General features: G+C 39.4%; 1 protein-coding gene and 1 pseudogene across 1 annotated transcript; both read left to right on the forward strand.

Moving 5' to 3' along the window:
• Nucleotides 1–7,339: 7,339 nt before the first annotated feature.
• LOC113773987 lies at nt 7,340–9,361 on the forward strand. The gene has a single exon (XM_027318573.1). The coding sequence runs from the start codon at nt 7,340–7,342 to the stop codon at nt 9,359–9,361; it is 2,022 nt and encodes a 673-aa protein (XP_027174374.1).
• A 9,026-nt stretch (nt 9,362–18,387) lies between these two features.
• Nucleotides 18,388–21,403, forward strand: LOC113773989 (annotated as a pseudogene).
• The last annotated feature ends 1,031 nt before the right edge of the window (nt 21,404–22,434 follow it).

Here is a 22,434-nt window from a genome sequence, read left to right on the forward strand (position 1 = left end):
GGGTTCCAAAGAGAAAATATTCAAAGTCTTGAATATGATATTCATCGGCTAAATTTGTATTATTCTTTACAAATATTCTTTTGCAAAATGTATCTTTATAAACCTCTTGGTTGTTCTCAATTATTTGTGTATGAATGCTTATGATTGTATACATTCTTTTGCATGCTCATTTTTGCTTAACATAGGAAATCATCTTGCATATACGTTGATTTTATATGACTAATTTTCATGCATCATTCTTGCACCATTGAATTCAAATGAATGATAAACCCTGAGGTTTGTGCAAAGATAGGGGATTCAATCATCAGTTACAGGGAGTAACATACAACAAAGCTACCACCTGGATTGGGTGATGTGGTAAATCCGTATTTTATCAGTCTCAGAAATTGAAAGGTTTCAAGTTCGACTAAGGCAGACGCCGCCGAGCCGAAATAAAAGCATCACAAGACTCATGTTTACACGACTCTCAAGGCAAACCGGATCAAACAATGGTGGCAAGTCCATTATTTCTTCTTTTCTTGCAGGAATGTTGCATTCACAAACAAAAGCAGTCACTCTCTTTTTGGCACCTAAACTGATGTCAGACAAAGCTTCCCAGTAAACAAGGATAGATGTTATTTGCAAGACTCGATCATAAGAAACAGCATCAGCTATCGTTTCAGTCACAGAAATCCAAATTTCCCTCTTGGTACAAAAGTTGAACTATTCTCAGGTAAAAAAAAAAAAAAAAAAAACTCAATCATTGTTTAAACTCCCCAGTTGAAGTCCCCGTTTTAATTCCTTGTTTCGGGTCAGTCCCGTTTTTAAATTCCCTTGTTCGGCGTCAGTCCCGTTTTTAAATTTCCTTGTTCGGGGTCCGAGTCCCGTTTTTAAAATTTCCAATCCCGTTTTTAAATTCCTGTTCGGGCCAGTCCCGTTTTAAATCCTTGTTCGGGTCAGTCCAGTTTTAAATTTCTCTTCGGGCCAGTCCCGTTTTAAATTCCTGTTCGGGCCAGTCCCGTTTTAAATTTCCAATCCCGTTTTTAAATTCCTGTTCGGGCCAGTCCCGTTTTAAATTCCTGTTCGGGCCAGTCCCGTTTTAAATTCCCTGTTCGGGTCAGTCCCGTTTAAATTTCCCTCTGTTCGGGTCGAGTTCCCCATTTAAATTCCTTGTATTCGCGGTCAGTGCCCGCTTTTTAAATTCCTTGTTCGGGTCAGTCCCGTTTAAAATGTTCCTTGCTCGGGTCAGTCCTCATCCCGTTTTAAAATTTCCTTGTTCGGGTCAGTCCCGTTTTAAATTCCTTGTTCGGGTCAGTCCCGTTTTTTAAAATTCCTGCCCGTTCAAATCATTTTGCAGCCGAATAACACAGGCGAGTATTTGGTGTCTACTTCTTTGTCTCAAGTTTTTTCAAAACTCAAACAAAAAGGGGCAAACTGTAGACACCAAATTTTTAAATAATTTGTATGTTGCATCTAATTCATGATTTGGTTTTAGATTGTCTGCATTTTAGTTGTTACCTTTTTATTTGTCTTTTATTTGCTAATTATTTGTCATATTAATTTTGTTCACGTTTTAGTTTTAGTTTTAGTTTTAAGTTTTAACGTAAAATTTGTGAAAAAGAGGAAATTGATGAAAAATGGAAAATTGTGTTTTGTTGATTCTAGTTTATTTAGTTTCTACCCAATGTTAATTAAATTACTTTTTTTGTTGTTTTTGTTGTTTGTTATCTATTTTTATTATCAGTTTTATTCAATTAATTTCAAAAAGAAAAAAAGAGGAAAAACCGAAAAAATCACAATTCTATTTCTGCCGGTTCCATTTCCACTTCTCAATCTAGCACCTTCCATTGTTATTGCCGACTCCACTCCACTCACAATACCTTAATATATACATCCCACTACGCTACATCATTTCCTTCTGGACTTCAATACTCAACTTCCTTCAACCGTGCACCATTTCCTCTACACACCACCACACCTCAAACACAACCACTTCACTTCATACCCTTACCTCGTGATCATCGATTGAGAGGGAGAGAGCTGCAACCTGCAACCGAGAGAAAAAAAAAGAAAGGAAGCGTGCGAGCTGCGAGTCTTCGGTTCTGTCCGTAAGCTTGAGGGAAGAGACAGTGCGTGAGTTGCTACTGCACTCTCCACTTTCACTTCAACCAGCTGCAATCCATCTCCAATCGCAACACCACCACACCTGCAACCACCGGCAACCAAGACGGCAGCCAATCATCCATCGCGTGCGTGATTTAGCCGTGAGGAGAGTAAGACAACTTCAGCTTCTGCCGCGTGAGTAAGCTTCCAGTAGAGGTAATTTCTGGACTGAAACCAATAGATTATAGGTTGATTAAGCTGTATATGGACTTGCATGTGAGGTTGGAGTGTCCGGATGAGGAAATCAAAGAAAAGGAAAATCTGATTTTTGATGAAAACAGTTTTGCCGAGGAGTTGAAACAGAAATGCAGCTTTAATCTTGTTTCTTTGGAGTAATCTGAGCTTTTAAATGTTGTTAACTAACTAAGAACTAGGTGATTAAGTCTTGCATGAAGTTAGTTAGTTCGGATTAAACTAGAAAAGAAGAGATGAAACAGAATCGGCTAGCCTGCAAGCTCATCCGAGAGTGGCCGAACAACTTGCTGGTTGATTGATGAACTTTTGGTAACAACTGAGCCGAATCTGGACTGGAAATGCTAGTTAATTAGTTCAGTAGTTGTGCATGTGAGATTTAAGTGCCAATACAAGGTTTTAACCGAAGGAAAATTTTGTTTATGACTGAGTAAAAACTGGAAAAATTGAGTTAGGAAACTAAAATGCAGCATGCCTTATGTTCGGCACACTTGAGACTTTTTGAGTGTTTGAATTGCTTAATGTATTTGAGAAATGTTTTTTTTTACTTGGGAGATTTGGTTAGAGATGATGTGCTCAAGTCCATTGGTGTTTAAAAATCTGTTTTGGTTTTTGCGTTTGTTTTTGAAAGCAAGTCATGGACAAAGTTTCTGTTTGGCCGATGCAAGATTCAATGAACAAAAGCTGCACGCATGTTGTTTTTTTTGTTCTCTTAGATTTGCTTATGATATTGCTTTAAATTTCTTGTTTGTTTGGATCATGTTGGTGGTATAGTTGGTAGCTTGGTCAAAAGTTGTGTTGTGGGATCAAAGATACCTAGTCTAAGCCACACTTTTGAATAAAAAATCTGGTGTTTGTATAGTGAAGAAACTTGCGGCTTTCTTTCTTTCTTTTTGTTGCTGTTCTGCCGTTTAATTCTGCTCTTGTTGGTCAAACTTCAATTCTGGTTTCTATCTTGCAATAAAGTCGTATGTCTAGTCAAGGAGTGATAGTTCAAATCCTGGCATTTGGGGGATAATGTTTGCATAATAAATTCAAAGAAAGGCTCGGCTAGAATGGTATAGAAAATCTAAAGAATTGCTGAATCTTTTGCAGAAAATTCACTTGTATGTTTTCCCATTTCATTTGTATGAAGTGTGCATGAAAATTTTCTTCATTTATGGCTCTTGCATACATGATAAGCTTGGTAGAAGTTGGAGTTTGAGTTCTAGTGAGATGTTTGTGTGAATTTGTTGGGTAAAGTTTGCTGAAATTTAAGAGCATGAGCAACGTTGTAGAAAGCTTCAATAGAAATTCGTATTGCAGAGATTTGTCTCGTATGCATGCATGAAGTAAATTCTAAAAATTGCACTTTGATCCCCAAGTCTCCCCCTGTTCCACTATGACCCGACAAATAGAATAATTTCTTCAATTGGATCCCTGTGATTTTGCAGTAATGCTACAAAGGCCCACCAATACTCTAAATTCTGGCAATTGGATCATGAAATAGCTGAATTTTAACTTTTGCTTGACTTTCCTTGGCTCTTGGACTTTCAAAATTCCTAAAATGTCTCAATTGACTTTGTTTGATTAGATTAGTGGTTGCATTTGGGTCCTTGGTTCGCGATTGAGTCCTAAGTTTATTACAATTTGAACAGTTGTTTGGCATTCTATCGTTTGGAAATCTTTGAGACTCTTGAGCGTTTCATTTGGACTTGAATGACTTCATGTGCTTGCAATTAGGTCCTAAAACAACGGCAACGTAACTTCCATGACTACCTTAGTTCTACCATGGCTCAATTACTTGAATTATTTGATTAACCTTGCCGTTCTAGAATCTTAATTGCTTTTGTTTGCTTTGACATGATTTTGGGTAAGACGTTTAGCGAGTTTTAGGATACATTTTGAGATTCAATAAGTTTTAATAGATTTTTTTTTAGCTTGGATTTGTGTTCTAATCACATTTTTTGCATTTGATTTTTATGGGTCTCATCTTAAGTCATCAATTTTGGTACTTTATTTTACTCTCTTTCAGAAATTTTCAGTCCCTCTAATTAAGTCCCTCTTGCATTAATTGCTTTGTACATGGTTGGTTTGTCTATGTAAATACTTTAATTGACTCATTTTAGTGTTTAACTTTCATTTTTCATATTTAATTTTTTGTTTCATGTGATTATTTGATAATTTAAGTGGTACCTTGACCTTTTTATTATTTTGGAGGGTAAGTTAGTAATTTCACTACGTTAGGGCGTCACTTCAAGGGAGGTACACTCTATCCTTCATTTGCATTTCATTTGACCCTACGTGCTCCTACGTGTTATGTGAATATGCATGCCTACTCCGCTTTCCTTACCTCCTTGCGTGCATTTACTTGCTTTTACTTTTATTTAAGTTTTATGGGGTATGCGTACACCTCTTGGCTTGTAATAGATAGGGCTCGAAGAGCATTTGGTCCATTTTCCCTTCCCCTTTATGCTTTTATGGGGTATGTGTACACCTCTTGGCTTGTAATAGATAGGGCTCGGAGAGCATCTGGTCCACTTCCCCTTCCCCTTGCTTGTTTTTGTTGCTACATGTTTAATTGCTTTATTAGGTTCTTGCATCTAGTTGAGCATGCTAAGTGTTATGTGCTATGTGTTTATAAGTGTTTGGCATGTCTACTCGCTTTCCATAGCCATGAATGAATGTGATGGACGGATGTACGTTTCCACTAGTCCAACGCTAGTCGGAATCCATAGAATGGGCTAGTCCAACGCTAGACCCTTAGGGACTTCCCCTCGTTAGTACATATTTGCGTGTTCATCACATGTCATGCAATTTTCTTAACTTAGCATTTGGCATGCTCCTTGAAACCCTTTTTCCCTTCATTTAGGATTTTTGCATTTCATACTAGTTATAGGGTTCATTTGCTTGAGAGTCCCCTTAAATATGGGATATAGACGAGTGTGGCTTTTTATAAGCCTTAGCACGCTTGTATTCCCTCTATAAAAGGGCAAATTGAGTCACGATTTAGGTCTCCCCGTACTCAGTATGCATGAATTCCCTAGGTCCATGCATCCATTATCCCATTTTTACCCTCATTACACTTTCACTTTGCACACGTGCACTTTTATAATCCTCACTTGCACACGAACGCTTTTATCATTACTTGTACACATGCACTTTATATTATCATTTCACATATCATACCTTGCTCACTCACGTGCACATTTTTACTTACACATTCTTGTCTTTTATTTACTTTTTTTTTCAAACTCATGTCCTCACATTGCATACATGCATTTCATTCATTTGCATCCCACTCGCATTATTCGTGACCTCTCCAAAGGGTCATTATTGGGCTTCACAATTAATGTGATTGGCGCCATTCAACCTTTGAAGAGAAATTTCCCCCAATACCCCTAGGTCTAGGGTTTGCATTCATATAGTACATCCAAATGTAATAAATTTTTTGGTTAAAACAAGAAAATATTTGATTAAATCACGCAACTAGCCTTGGCTAGGTCAAAGGGGTGCCTTGGATTTTTATCCTTGCCTTCCCCTTCGTCAAATGTGACTCCCGAACCTTTTTCGTTGGTTTACGTGGATTAGGAGTCGTTTAAAAGGGGTTTCTTAATACTTTTTCCTATTTTTCTTTAAAAATTCATTTTTTAGGTGACTTGGTACACCCTAACTCATTACCAAGTGGCGACTCCGATTTTTTTATTTCAAAAACCCTTTTTAAACTATAATTTTGGGTCAAATCGTCGCATTTTCAAAAGTCCCATTTAGACCCATTTTTATTTTTATCAAAAAAAATTCACTTTTTCCAAACCAATAAAATCCCAAAAGCAATCATTTTATTTTTCCAAAAAAATGGGGCGCGACAATAGCCTTGAAATATTGTAATGTAGCTAGGGTGTGCAACCCTTTGCCTAGAAGTTGATAAAAACTCGATTTTTGAACGAAATTAGTAGTACATCTCTAACTTGTAAGGGTATAGATTTTACAAGCCTTAAATATGTGAGACATAAAAAATATTTTGCAAAAATATAAGGGATGAAATTCATCATTTTCTCTTTTAGTTTTGATTGGGAAGAATTTTGTTTTTCCATTTTGCCCCTGATATAATGCGCATGTGGTGGGGTATATGACTCTAAGCCAGAAACTTGGTCGGAGTTGGGTTATGGAACCAATGAATTGACTTTTCCAACTTAACAAGTCCACGCTAAAACTGCCATCCTCGCTTCATGATGTTAATTCTACTACCGTTTCGTTATTCATCTGAATTGGGGACTTTAAATTCCACAACATTTCTTAAAGACAAATGGCGAAATCCCAATCCTACGCTTCAATGGAATAACGACCAATTTTTCCATCAGAAAAGTGAGTTAGCATTTGAGCTATTTTTGGGGGTGTCAGCATGTGAGACAATTTGGATTAGCTCCGTTTGGATTAGCTCCGTTTGGATTAGCATAATGTTCCTTTTTCTTGTATACCTCTGCTTTCTCTTCAATTTGTTGTTTGTCATCGCTTCCACTGGCAGTACTCCGCCTTACACCCCCACAGATTATATCCTGATCAACTGCGGCTCATCCTCGAATTCAACTGTTATGGCCCGTATCAGTTCAAGCTTCATGCACAAGCTACCAAGATGAGTCAGCAAAGGAATGAGCAGAGGAAATGTGATCACAAGGGCAGGATCACGTGGCTGAGCATTATTACAACAGAATTAGGAAGTTAGTTATTTGGCGGGAAAGTTAGTTAGTCAATTGCAGATTGTTTTCTTGAGCTGAAGGCTCTAATCTGTATAAATAATGCGTCTGTCTACTAGGGAGCTTAGCTTGATTGTAATCCAGATTTTCCCTCTCAATAAGATCTCATCTTTCTCCTTCTCTGCCCTTTCTTCTCTTTCCCCCAATTTCCCTTTCTGATCACTTCTCTTTTCTCCTTCTATCTCTTATCCCTAATTCAACTCTGTCTGATCCATTACAGTGGTATCAGAGCTTGCGATCCTTGGATTGTAAGCTTCAAACTGCTGAAAATCATGGCGGAAGGAACTAGAATGAAGAGTTTTGAAGAGCAGCTCAGGAAACAAGAGGCTAGGATCCAAGCAGTCATTGATTCCTTGGCTGCGGACAAGCAGGCTATGGACGAACGGTTGGAAGGTAATCAAAGGGAGATGCGAGCTCTAATGGAAACCAATAACTCAGAGCTGAAAAGCTTCATGAGTACTCAAATCAGTTCCATTTTGAGGAGTTTGCAAGGTGACAGGGGCATTTTGGGAAATCCTACGGGCTCAGCAGAGAGGACTCCTAATCATCGCAGTACTGGAGCTCAAGGTGTTCGACAAGGTGAATTTGGCAATTCAACCAGAGGAGATGGCCAGCATTGGCCTGTGGGGGTCCCCAGGCTAGATTTTCCCAGGTTTGAAGGCCATAGTCCCAAGGAGTGGATCAGGAAGTGTGAGAAGTTCTTCCAACTGTTTCACACTCCTGAAGATCAGCAGATGGACTTGGTGGAATTGCATCTAGAAGGCAAGGCAGATCTCTGGTATCAAAATTTCAAAAAAGACAGAGGGGTGGTTCAATGGAAGGATTTTGGTTTGGAGGTGTGTAGAAGATTCAGCAATGTAGGGGAAGCAGATGCTGTAGAGGAGTTCAGCAAGCTTAGTCAATCCTCCACCGTTCTGGCTTACCAGGAAAAGTTTGAAGAGTTGAGGTCAATTGTAATGCTCCAGGTGCCTGAATTGACCGAATCTTACTACATAGCTAGTTTTCTAAGTGGATTGAAAGGTGAAATCAAATCGGCTGTGAAGATGCATAGGCCACTTAGTCTACAAGCTGCATTTGAAATGGCCAGATGGCAGGAACACCACTTAGAGCTTCTCCACAAGTCCAATAGAACTTCACTCAAAAGTGGCCCACAATCAACTCCCTATGGTTCTACCAAGGGAGTGCAGGATCCAGGAGTAAGGCAGACGGGTACTTTGTCACCAGATTACAGCAGGAAATCCAATCCACAGCAGGTTTTCAAGAAGATCTCCCCTACTGAGTTTCAATACAGGAAGGACCATAATCTGTGTTTTAGGTGTGGAGAAAGATTCAGTCCAGGGCATAATTGCAAAAGCAGGGGAATCCACATGATGTTAGTAGATGATGGGGACAAATGTGATACAGATCAGACAGTAGATCAGACAGCAGAAGAAGAGGAAGTTATTGAGTACGTGGGGAACCAGCAGGAGCATGATGTGATGCTAACCTTGCATGCAATGTCAGGAGAATTATCATCTAGCATCATCAAAATGCAGGGGCGGTATAAGGGTCATCATCTGACAATCCTTCTAGATGGAGGAAGTACTAACTGCTTTATCAAGAGATCTGTGGCTCAGATGTACCCAGAAATGGTGCAGAGGCATAGGCCTTTTAAGGTCAAGATAGCTGATGGCAAGGAGTTGCAATGTGACCACTGGATTCCTAGGATGCAATGGGACATGCAGGACCACAAATTTACACATGATGTGTTTGTCCTGGATCTGGAACCTTATGATTTGATATTGGGGGTGGACTGGATGAAATCCTACAGTCCTATCACTTTTGACTTCAAGAAATTGCATCTGTCTTTTGAAAAGGAAGGGGAGCAGGTGGTGCTAAGGGGAGATTCCAACACTGCCAATGTTAGGATGCAGCAAGGCTTATCAGCTCACAAGTATGTCAAGCATAAGATCAGGAAGGCTCTACAGCAGTCTTGCATGGTGCAGATTCACAATTCACAGGTAATGTCTGTACCAGATTCTCTCACTAAATTGTTGGCCAAATATGATGATGTCTTTGCAGAACCTAAATCTCTCCCTCCTAACAGATGCCATGACCACCAAATTCCCCTTAAATCAGATGCCAAACCTTTCAAAATTCCTCCATACAGGTACCCCCATTTTCAAAAACATGAAATTGACAGGCAAGTAAAAGACATGTTAGCCTCTGGCCTTATACAGATCAGCCACAGCCCCTTTGCATCTCCTGCTCTATTAGTCAAAAAAAAAAGATGGGAGTTGGAGACTCTGTATTGATTATAGACAGTTAAACAACCTTACCATAAAAGATAAGTTTCCAATTCCCATTATAGATGACCTGTTAGATGAGTTACATGGAGCAAGGGTCTTTTCTAAAATTGACCTTAGATCAGGCTACCACCAAATCAGAATGAACTCTGATGACATCCCCAAAACTGCTTTCAGGACTCACTCTGGACTATATGAGTTCCTTGTAATGCCATTTGGACTCACCAATGCACCTGCCACCTTTCAGGCACTAATGAACTCAGTTTTTGAGCCTTACATCAGAAAATTTGTCCTTGTGTTCTTTGATGACATTCTGATCTATAGTCCAGACCACAAAACTCACTTACACCACTTATCCCTAGTACTAGAGACCTTGAAAAGACACTTCCTATATGCAAAGATGTCAAAATGTTCATTTGGTCAGAATCAAGTGGAGTATCTGGGACATATAATTACTAGTGAAGGGGTGAAAACTGATCCATCCAAGGTAGAAGCTATGCTGTCCTGGCCAACTCCTACCTGCTTGAAGGCCCTCAGAGGATTCTTGGGTTTAACAGGTTACTACAGGAGGTTTGTTAAGGGGTACGGAGAGATGGCCAAACCTCTCACTGAGTTGCTGAAGAAGGATCAGTTTGCTTGGGGTACTGCTGCAGAATCTGCATTCCAGCAGTTGAAAATGGCCATGAGCAGGACACCAGTGTTAGCTTTACCTGATTTTTCAAAGCCATTTCTGTTGGAAACTGATGCTAGTCAGTTAGCCATTGGGGCAGTTCTGATGCAACAGGGGAGACCTATAGCCTACTACAGTCAAGTGTTAGGACAGAAAAATCAGACCAGATCCACTTATGAGAAGGAGCTGCTATCACTCATCACTGCAGTTCAAAAATGGAAACATTACTTGATGGGAAACCATTTCATTATAAAGACTGATCATGAGAGCCTCAAATACTTGCTGGACCAGAAAATAAACACTTCCCTTCAGCAGAAATGGTTGATTAAACTGATGGGAATGGATTATGAGATTCAGTACAAAAGGGGTAAAGACAACGTGGTTGCAGATGCATTGTCAAGGAGAGGTGAGCAGGGAGATCCAGCAGAAGCATTTGTGCATTCTCTTACTACCATTAAACCTCAATGGTTGACAATGGTGGCTGAGAGCTACATTGGGGATGAAATAGCTAAAGAAGCACTGATGAAGTTGGCTATGGGAGCTGATGCACTGCCTGACCACTCTTATCACCAGGGGATTTTGAGGTTTAAGGGTAGGATATGGATAGGTGCAGGCTCCGGGTTAAGACAAAAATTGATCTCCTGCTTCCATGATTCTTGCCTTGGGGGGCACTCTGGAAATCATGGTACTTATCAGAGGATCAAGAGCTATGTGTATTGGCCCGGAATGAAGAGGGAAGTGGAACAATATGTACAGGGGTGTGATATTTGTAAGAGGAGTAAGAGTGAAAATTGCTCTTATCCAGGACTGCTGCAACCATTAGCTATACCTGAGCAAGCTTGGCAACAAATTTCTATGGACTTCATAGAGGGGCTACCCAAGTCTTTTGGCTGCAATGTCATCTATGTAGTGGTGGATAGGTTTACTAAATATGCTCACTTCATTCCTATGACCTCTCATTACACTGCTAAAAGTGTAGCAGAGGCCTTCTTTGATCAAATTTTCAGGTTGCATGGCTTACCAACCCACATTGTCTCTGACAGGGACAGGGCTTTTACTAGCCTATTCTGGCAGGAACTTTTTAAAATGCTGGGCACAGAGCTCAACTTTTCTTCTGCTTACCACCCTCAATCTGATGGACAGACTGAGAGGGTTAACAGATGTGTGGAGAGCTATTTGAGAAGCGTGTGCATGGATCAACCAGGGAAATGGAGGAAATGGCTTCCTGCAGCTGAATGGTGGTACAACACCAACTATCATAGCAGTCTGCAAATGCCACCCTTTCAGGCCTTGTATGGTTACAAACCTATCCAGCTGAATCTGAGGCCTGATACCACGTTAGTGGCTGCAGTGGAAGATTGGGCACAGGAGAGATTGGGGTGGAATTCCTTGCTCAGGGAGAACCTGCTAAAGGCTCAGAATAGAATGAAACAGTTGGCTGATAAAGGGAGGAGTGACAGGGAATTTGAAGTGGGAGAGTGGGCTTATCTGAAGCTCCAACCTTACAAACAAACTTCTGTAGCCGTGAGAAGGAATTTAAAACTCACTGCCAAGTACTACGGACCCTATCAGGTGGAACAGAAGGTAGGTACTGTAGCCTATAAGTTGCAGCTACCTGCAGGGTCTAACATCCATCCTGTCTTTCATGTCTCACTGCTCAAGAAGTCACCTAAGGAGGCTCCAGTCAGTACTACATTGCCTACCTTGAATGCAGATAGTGAGTTCGAGGTAGTGCCCTTAGCAGTATTGGACAGGAGAACAATTTATAGGAAGGGTCAGGGAATAGATCAGGTGTTGGTGCAATGGGAAAACATGGAACCTGAGGAAGCCACTTGGGAAGACCTGTCGTTCATTCATGCCCAATTCCCTGCTTTCACAATCAATCAATCCTAGAGACTAGGATTATTTTTAGGGGGAGGTATTGTTATGGCCCGTATCAGTTCAAGCTTCATGCACAAGCTACCAAGATGAGTCAGCAAAGGAATGAGCAGAGGAAATGTGATCACAAGGGCAGGATCACGTGGCTGAGCATTATTACAACAGAATTAGGAAGTTAGTTATTTGGCGGGAAAGTTAGTTAGTCAATTGCAGATTGTTTTCTTGAGCTGAAGGCTCTAATCTGTATAAATAATGCGTCTGTCTACTAGGGAGCTTAGCTTGATTGTAATCCAGATTTTCCCTCTCAATAAGATCTCATCTTTCTCCTTCTCTGCCCTTTCTTCTCTTTCCCCCAATTTCCCTTTCTGATCACTTCTCTTTTCTCCTTCTATCTCTTATCCCTAATTCAACTCTGTCTGATCCATTACATAAAAACTCGATTTTTGAACGAAATTAGTAGTACATCTCTAACTTGTAAGGGTATAGATTTTACAAGCCTTAAATATGTGAGACATAAAAAATATTTTGCAAAAATATAAGGGATGAAATTCATCATTTTCTCTTTTAGTTTTGATTGGGAAGAATTTTGTTTTTCCATTTTGCCCCTGATATAATGCGCATGTGGTGGGGTATATGACTCTAAGCCAGAAACTTGGTCGGAGTTGGGTTATGGAACCAATGAATTGACTTTTCCAACTTAACAAGTCCACGCTAAAACTGCCATCCTCGCTTCATGATGTTAATTCTACTACCGTTTCGTTATTCATCTGAATTGGGGACTTTAAATTCCACAACATTTCTTAAAGACAAATGGCGAAATCCCAATCCTACGCTTCAATGGAATAACGACCAATTTTTCCATCAGAAAAGTGAGTTAGCATTTGAGCTATTTTTGGGGGTGTCAGCATGTGAGACAATTTGGATTAGCTCCGTTTGGATTAGCTCCGTTTGGATTAGCATAATGTTCCTTTTTCTTGTATACCTCTGCTTTCTCTTCAATTTGTTGTTTGTCATCGCTTCCACTGGCAGTACTCCGCCTTACACCCCCACAGATTATATCCTGATCAACTGCGGCTCATCCTCGAATTCAACCTCAGTTGATGGCCGGAAATGGGACGGTGACGTGGGCTCAAAATTCTCACCGAACGACATGGCAAATATTTCATCAGCAGTCACAGCCACCGAGCTAGACTCCTCAGTCAGCGGAGTCCCTTTTTCAAGTGCCCGAATCATCCGTTCTCAGTGTAGGAAAAAAGCGGCCCGAACAATGTCAACACGTGGATACTTGAGTCGTGCTAGAAAGCACTGTCCTAAGAAACTATTTCAGGGTATTGAAACGTTTCTCCAGAATTAAACAAGTCTTCCTCTACTTTGTGAGAGGGACGTAGAACCAGCAAAATTTTGAAACAAAACCAACAGGTGAAATAAGAATATTAAGAAGAGCAGATGGAGAAAGGGAGGAGAGAGTTTGCGAAGTGTAGACTTCGTTTCTCGGTGTGCAAATGAACCTGACAAATGGTTCTATTTATAGGCTACAGGATACGGAATAGAGTGATAGAGGATAGGATTTTGAGAGCTGATTTTCCGTGAGCATATGCATGCATCTCGTACCAGATTTAGCATTTGAAGTGGTCAGAGGTCTATCCTCTATTGTGAAAGCCGAGGTCAAAGCAAGCACGTGAACAATTCCTTTGGCTAAAACATATCAACTAGCCTTCTGACTTTGCCTTTTAGGCCTTATCAAAATTTTGTCGTTGAAAAATTCTCCCTAAGAATAGGAACAGACGTTTGGAGAGCTTTATCAGATAACCTGTTATCATAACAAACATATTAAAATCTTTTGAAATATCTATCATTCACAACAATCTCCCACCTATTTCAAAAGATTTTGGGCAAAAGAGTATAAATATCTGCTGGATTTGTCTGAGCTCAATGTAACCAGTTTGGTGTCTTTTGGACTATGAACCAAACTTAAATTGATAAAATATGTCTTACAGAATTATTGGTGAAAAAATATCTTTCTATGAACCAATAATTCTTGTAGTATGACAGAGATCTTATCAATCACATTATAACCCATAATTTTGCTGTTCAATGCAGTTTTGCGCATTTAGGCCGTGCGCCTGCCTGGTTGTTCATGAGAGCTCTAAAGATTCGGCCAAAAAATCTTATAGGAGCGGCCCCACTCCACTCACATATAGGTGAATTTATCAAGTGTATACTGCCCTAAATACACCTCCCTGAAGGAATATAAATTCATTAAGAGTATTAAACTCAGCCTCACAATTACTGGCAGTCAAAGCACTTAATTTTGAAGGGACTTAAATTTCAAGTGCTTTTACAGTCAATATCGACTTGTTATTACCCATATGAACCTATTTCATGGGATCACCAGTCACATAGGTTGGGTTACCATCTCTATTGACAACCGTTGGCCTAAGTCCCATCTCCCTTGTAGTTTGAAGAATTAATTTTCTTCCTACAGGTTTAGTCAGAGGAACGGCCAAATTCAACTCTGACTTCACAAAATCAATGGAAATAATTCCATCTCTAAGCAGCTGCTTTACGACATTATGTCTTAATATCATGTGTCGACTTTTACAATTATAAGATTTATTTTTTGCAATAGCAATAGCCGCTTGACAATCACAGTGTATAGGCACAGGAGGCAACATATCCTTAATAGGAGGCTAATACTTCTTCCGCTAAGAAATTTCTCAACCAACTCCAGAGCTACAAACTCTGACTCCATTGTTGATCTAGCAATGATTGTCTGTCTAGCAGATTTCCATGCTATTGCACCACCACCAAGGGTGAACACATAACCACTAGTGGATTTCGTATCATTTGAATCAGAGATCCAATTAGCATCACTGTAACCCTCTAATACAGTGGGAAATCCACTATACAGGATACCAAAATTCATGGTACCTCTCAAATATTTCATTAGTCTGACTAATGCAAACCAATGCTCACGGTTGGGATTATGAGTATATCTACTCAGTCGACATACAGCATAAGCTATATCAGGTCTAGTGAAATTCATCAGATGCATCAGACTCCCAATAATCTGAGCATATTTAGACTGAGCAATTGGGTCACCATTATTTTTCTTTAATTGAGTGTTAGCATCATAAGGAGTACTCACAGGTGTCACATCATAATTTTCAAACTTCCTAAGAAGTCTCTCTGTATAATGTTCTTGTGACAACATTATACCATCACCTTTCCTTATGATTTTAACACCCAATATTATTTTGGCTTCACCCAAATCTTTCATATCAAAATTAGAAGACAAAAAATATTTAGTACTATTTACAATATCTAGACTAGTACCAAATATAAGCATGTCATCCACATATAAACTGATTATCACATATTGATCATTTATAATTTTGACATATACACATTTATCCACTTCTACAGACGAAAATCCATCTTTCATCAATACTTGATCAAATTTCTCATGCCACTGTTTAGGAGCTTGTTTTAGGCCATAAAGAGATTTAATTAGTTTACAAACCTTATTTTCTTATCCAGATACAATACATCCCTCAGGTTGAAACATATAAATTTCTTCTTCTAAATCACCATTTAAAAAGGCTGTTTTGACATCCATTTGATGAATAACAAGTTTATGGATAGAAGTTAAAGCAAATAAGACTCGAATAGACGCAATTCTAGTTACTGGTGCAAATGTATCAAAATAATCAATATTTTGTTTTTGAGAAAATCCTTTTGCTACTAAACGAGCTTTGTACTTTTCTATAGAGCCATCAGAGTTATATTTTCTTTTAAAAATCCATTTGCAACCAATAGGTTTTGCACCAGGAGGTAAGTCTACCAAAATCCAAGTTTTATTTGTCAAGATAGAATCAATTTCAGATTTAATTGCTTCTTTCCAAAATTTACACTCAGGAGAAGAAATAGCATCGGAGTATGTTAAAGGATCATTATCAACAAGAAAGGTTTGGAAATCATTTCCAAATGAAAATTCTTTTCTTGGCCTTTTGCTCCTTCTTAATTCCTCAATTGGAATAATTTCCTTATTTATTTCAACAGGTGCATGAGAAATTTTACTAGACAGTGGAAAAATATGTTCAAAAAATTCAGCATTCTTTGTCTCAATACAAGCATATCACTTCTTAACATAAGAAATCTATATGCAACACTGTGTTCAGCATATCCAATAAACATACAATCAGAAGTTTTAGAACCTATTTTCCTTTTCTTAGGTTCAGGCAACAAGACTTTAGCAAGACACCCCCAAACTTTTAAATATTTCAAATTTGGTTTATAATTTTTCCATAACTCATAAGGTGTTTTGCCAGTCTTTTTATGTGGGATTCTATTTTGTAAGTGACATGCAGATAATATAGCTTCTCCCCATAAATTATCTGGAGCATGAGAACTAATTAACATAGAGTTCATCATTTCTTTTAACGTTCTATTTTTTCTTTCAGCTACTCCATTAGATTCTGGTGAATAAGGTGGAGTTATTTCATGTATTATACCTTCCTGTTCACAAAGGTTATCTAAAGTTAAGTATTCTCCACCCCTATCTGATCTAATTCTTTTTATCCTTTTATTAAGTTGATTTTCTACTTCAGACTTATAGGATAAAAAGGCATTATAAGTATCATCTTTATTTCTAAGTAAATAAACTTTGGTATATCTAGAATAGTCATCTATAAAGGTGACATAATACCTTTTCCCACCTCTAGTCATTGTTTGTTTTAAATCACCTAAATCAGTATGAATTAAATTTAATAATTCAGTTTCTCTATGGACAGTTATACAACTTTTTCTTTGTTATTTTAGCTTCTGCACATATTTCACATTTGTCCATATTATCATTAATACCAGAAATTAGGCCACATGATTGCATTTTCTTTATATAACCAATATTAACATGTCCTAATCTAGCATGCCATAAAGAAATGGAATCAACAATATAAGCAGAAGAAGATGCACATTGGAAATATTAAGTACAAAAAGTCCCTGATTACAATAGCCCTTGCCCACAAATACATTATTTTTGGTCATTATAATCTTTCCAGATTCAAATGACACTTTCACTCCAACTTTTCCTAGCAATGCTACGGAAACCAGATTTGCCCGAATGTTGGGCACATGCAGCACATCATTGAGAGCCAAAGTTTTTCCTGAAGTGAGTTTCAAGAATACTTTGCCCTTACCCAGAACATTAGCCGTTCGTGAGTCACCAAGGTAGACCACTTCTTCATCATCCCCTATAGGAGTATAGGAGGAAAATGCTTCTCGATTCGCACATATGTGCCGAGTAGCCCCAGAGTCTACCACCCACTCTTTGACATTGGCTGCAATGTTCACTTGAGAGATGACAGCAGCAATTATATCATCTCCTTCGGTTAAGTGCACCTTAGGAGGGTTACCATTTGCTCTGTCACCTTTATTATGTCTGCATTGGACTGCATAATGTCCTGGTTTTCTACAATAAAAGCAATTGCCTTTCTTCTTCTTAAAGTTGGGATTGTTAGGCTTGACATTAAAATTTTTGGGCTTGTAATTCTGGGATTTATTGGCGTACCTTTTATTATTGCTTTGCACCAGATTGGCTTTGTAAGCCATCTCCTTTGCCTTGGTAGCTCTCAACTCCCTTTTGTTTGAATCCTCAATGAGGATGTGCTTCACGAGCTCATCCATGGTATAATTTTTCTCCTTGTGTTTCAAGTTGTTTTTATAGTCGGCCCATGACTCAGGTAGCTTTTCAATCAGCATGCCTGCAGCGAATTTTTCAGGAAGATTGATGTCTTCATTTTTCAAGTCCTCTAGCAGCATTTGATATTCGGTGATTTGGATTTTCATCTCCTTGTCATCAGTCATTTGTCATTGGTTGTATTTTCCTACGACGAATTTTTGCTTGGTTGCATCTTCGGCAGTAAACTTTGTTACCAAGGCTTCCCAAATTGCCTTGGCTTCTTTGCTGCTACAATAGACATCAAATAATTCATTAGAGAGTGTTTGAAGGATAGTGTGTCGACATACCTTATTGGCATATTGCCATGCTTCTTGAGTCTTGGCATCCGCAGTTGCGGAAGGTTGAGATTCAGTGAGCGCATAAGCTACTCCATGAATGTCAAGTAGAGAGTGCACACGTTCTTGCCATCTTTTAAAATTTTCATTGGCGAAAATTTCAATTTTGGATACATCTGGAAAGGGCTTGGCGAATGGTAGTGCCACTGCAACAGTTGCTGATGAAGGCTGCGGGGTGCTAACATTGTCAGATGCCATAGTTTCTTAGATTGTAGGAGATAGCGGCCCGAACAATGTCAACACGTGGATACTTGAGTCGTGCTAGAAAGCACTGTCCTAAGAAACTATTTCAGAGTATCGAAATGTTTCCCCAGGATTAAACAAGTCTTCCTCTATTTTGTAAGAGGGACGTAGAACCAGCAAAATTTTGAAACAAAACCAGCAGGTGAAATAAAAATATTAAGAAGAGCAGATGGAGAAAGGGAGGAGAGAGTTTGCGAAGTGTAGACTTCGTTTCTCGGTGTGCAAATGAACCTGACAAATGGTTCTATTTATAGGCTACAGGATACGGAATAGAGTGATAGAGGATAGGATTTTGAGAGCTGATTTTCCGTGAGCATATGCATGCATCTCGTACCAGGTTTAGCATTTGAAGTGGTCAGAGGTCTATCCTCTATTGTGAAAGCCGAGGTCAAAGCAAGCACGTGAACAATTCCTTTGGCTAAAACATATCAACTAGCCTTCTGACTTTGCCTTTTAGGCCTTATCAAAATTTTGTTGTTGAAAAATTCTCCCTAAGAATAGGAACAGACGTTTGGAGAGCTTTATCAAATAACCTGTTATCATAACAAACATATTAAAATCTTTTGAAATATCTATCATTCACAACACTCAGTTCTCTTACACCTTCCCTGTCAGTCTAGACAAAAAGTTCCTCCGCCTTTACTTCTACCCCGCCTCGTACTCCGGCGGTCTCAACACAACTGATTCTTTCTTCAATGTCACGGCTAATAACTACACCCTTCTTAGTAACTTTAGCTCATATCTCACAGTTTCTAGCAAGGGATTCTCACCACCCTTTGTTTTTGAAGAACATACAATCAATTCCGTTGTTAAAGAATATATCATCAATATTCAGGATATGGATCAGTTCCTCAACGTTACCTTTTTGCCCTCTTCGAATTCCTACGTTTTCGTTAATGGAATTGAAGTTGTTTCAACCCCGGAAGATCTCTACATGGGCAACCATGATATGCTCAGCAATCCCCTTAAATTCGTGGATTATCCGAATGTTCAGTTTGAGTTTGATCAGAACAAGACTGCCTTTGAAGCTCTTTACAGGCTCAACGTAGGAGGTAATGCAGTTTCTGAGGTGGAAGATAGTGGGATGTTCCGCAGATGGACTTCCGATTTCAAATTCCTCTGGGGCGCAGATGAAGGAAATCAGTTGAGCGATTCTGATAGTGCCATCAAGTACACTACAGAAACCCCAAATTACACCGCACCCCCAGTTGTTTTTGCTACTGCCAGGGCGATGGGAAAGTTCAGCACCAGCTTCAACTTGAGCTGGATGTTTCCTGTTGATTCTGGGTTTTATTATCTCATGAGGTTGCATTTTTGTGAGATTAGTCCCGATTTGATTACAGCGGAGAACCAACGGGTGTTCAAAATATTTATCGGTGATAGAATAGCTGAGCCAGAAGCTGATGTTATACATTGGGCAGGCGGCCCAGAAGTCCCGGTATTCAGAGACTACCTCGTGTTCGTTCCAGACCCACCAGACGATCGCCAGACCAAGCAAGACTTGTTTCTTGCACTGCACCCGAATCTTGATATCAAACCAAAGTATGCTGATGCGATCTTGAATGGCTTAGAATTGTTCAAATTGAATAACACCGACGGGAGTCTTGACGGGACCAATCATGATCCCAAGGGGAATCGTGGAAAATCTCGAGTACCTTTTGCTGCCATCGGAGGAGGGTCAGCAGGAGGGGCTGCCATGGTTTTAATCATTGGTTTCTTGTTTTTCCGGTGGCGATGGAAGAGACGGGTAACAGACGTGGACAAGAAAACTGCTCTAAACCCTTCTTGGACCCCACTTTCAACCCCGCCAAGGTCAACGAAGACTGGAGCATCAGGTTCATCGTCGCTTAGAAGATTTTTGTTGGAGGAGATTGGATCCGCTACGGCCAACTTTGATGCCAAGTTTGTGATTGGGACTGGAGGATTTGGAAACGTGTACAAAGGGTACATAGACAACAATCTAACAACGGTTGCGATAAAGCGATTAAATCCTTCATCAAGACAGGGTGCCCGCGAATTCCAAACCGAGATCGAGTTGCTATCAAATTGAAGACATCTTCATTTGGTTTCCTTGATAGGCTACTGTGATGAAAAGGGTGAGATGATCTTGGTTTACGATTATATGGCTAATGGAACCCTCCGTGATCATCTCTACAGAACAGACAATCCACCGCTCCCATGGGAACAACGCCTTCAAATCTGCATTGGCGCCGCCAAAGGGCTGGATTATCTCCACACGGGCACCAAGCACACTATCATTCACCGCGATGTCAAGTCAACCAACATATTATTGGACGAGGCATGGGTGGCCAAAGTTTCGGATTTCGGATTATCCAAACTTGGTCCGAGTGGGATTTACAGCCATATCAGCACGCAGGTCAAGGGGAGTTTTGGCTACATAGATCCGGAGTACTACACGAGACAGCAATTGACGGACAAGTCCGATGTGTACTCATTCGGGGTGGTTTTGTTTGAAGTTTTGTGTGGTCGGGCACCTATTATTCTAGACTTACCCCAGGAGCAGGTGAATTTGGCTGAATGGGCCAAGAAGTGTTACAAAAAAGGGATTATCCATCGAGTTGTGGACCCAGATGTGAAGGGCGAGATTGCTCCCCAATGTTTGAGGATTTTTGCTGAAACGGCCATTAATTGTCTGAAAGATCAAGGGATTCAACGACCGGGAATGGATGATGTAGTTGGTGGCTTTGAATTTGCATTGCAAGTCCAGGAGGCAGCTGAAAATGAGGGTGGTCGACCTGATCCATTTCCCTTGCATATGCATGGTGGAGATGTGCAAAATATGACCGATGATGATACGGATGTGACTTCTGAATCAGGAGGTGACCAAGATTCTGCTGGCAAGATTGAGATGGTATTTACAACTTGGACATCCACGACAAGCAGTGACAACTTCAAGGTTTGACAGTGTTTTCTCTGAGATTCTGAATCCCACTGGACGGTAAGGTTTTTTAATCAACAAACCAACCTTGAGGCTTTCTCTCTCTGTCTTTTTTTTTTTCCTTATAGTACAGTCAAATGTATAGTATAGTGTGGTTTTGATTGATGCAAGCCCTACGATAAATCCTTGATGGTTGACAATGTGCCCGTAGAATATGTAAAATTGTGTTGCTGTGCCATATTATTAAGGAAACATTGACGAGACGGAAAACATTTAAACTAAATAACACTCGAGGGTCTTAGTTGACATGATATGACAATCTAAAGGCATCGATTTCTTAAAAGTTTTTTTGTAGGGATTGACATATTTAGGAGATGTAATCTTATACTAATCTCTTCTCTGTATGATAATCTTATACTAATCTTGTACCCCTCTTTTGGTTGAGTTTGTCTTGAGTTGAATTGCCATTGAGTAAGGAGATTAATTAGTTGTTTGTAACTCTCAAATTTAGGTTGCATTTATTATATCCACTGCACTGTTCCTTTTCTTTTTCTTTTCAGTTGATTTTAATATTTTCTTTTGTTATTGGATTTTTTTTAGTGTTCATAAAGAAGGGGGCTTCTTGGCCTATTTTAACGCTATAGAAATGTTAGTGTTACAAATGAGGGATGCAATTCCCCAAATGTTTGGAGATTGATTGAATGAAGCTTGAAGTAAATGTTGGGATCCTTATCACAAAGGTTCGGAAGAAAGTGCCCCACGTAACATGCATGGCTGATCCATCACTTTTTTTTTTTCCCAATTTGGTCATGCATGCCATTGTTTCTTCAAAATTATTGCTCTACATTAATTTTTTTTCCCTTAGAAATGAAAAATTTTGGGAACTGCTTTTCGTAACACCTTTGAAAATTTGGTTTAGTTTCCTTCATATTTAAACATCATGAGAATTGCCCCATATATGTTCGAGAGAAAAAACTTTTCTTCTTCCAAAATTTCAAGTTAAAACAAAAAAGTTTAATTACTTCATGAAACGACACTTTTTTTTTATTTTTTTTGTCAAACAATCTTAAGAAATTAAGACACACCTCAGAGTGACCTAACATGGTGCGACTTTAGATGAAGTGTTGATAATAGAAAGGAAGACTTAACTCAATCCAAATATTCCCAACCAGACACTCATTATCTAAAGGATGGACCGATAGTGGTTTCAGAAAAAGTAATTTAAGTCCAAGGAGGCAAAGGACGTCAAAGATGGAGAAATCATCCAATAAGAGCAAGAGCCTGTTTAAGTTCAACTACCCAATGGCATGGCTGCTA

The sequence above is a fragment of the Coffea eugenioides genome, chromosome 6 (assembly GCF_003713205.1).
Source record: "Coffea eugenioides isolate CCC68of chromosome 6, Ceug_1.0, whole genome shotgun sequence".
In the NCBI taxonomy this organism is placed as follows: domain Eukaryota; kingdom Viridiplantae; phylum Streptophyta; class Magnoliopsida; order Gentianales; family Rubiaceae; genus Coffea; species Coffea eugenioides.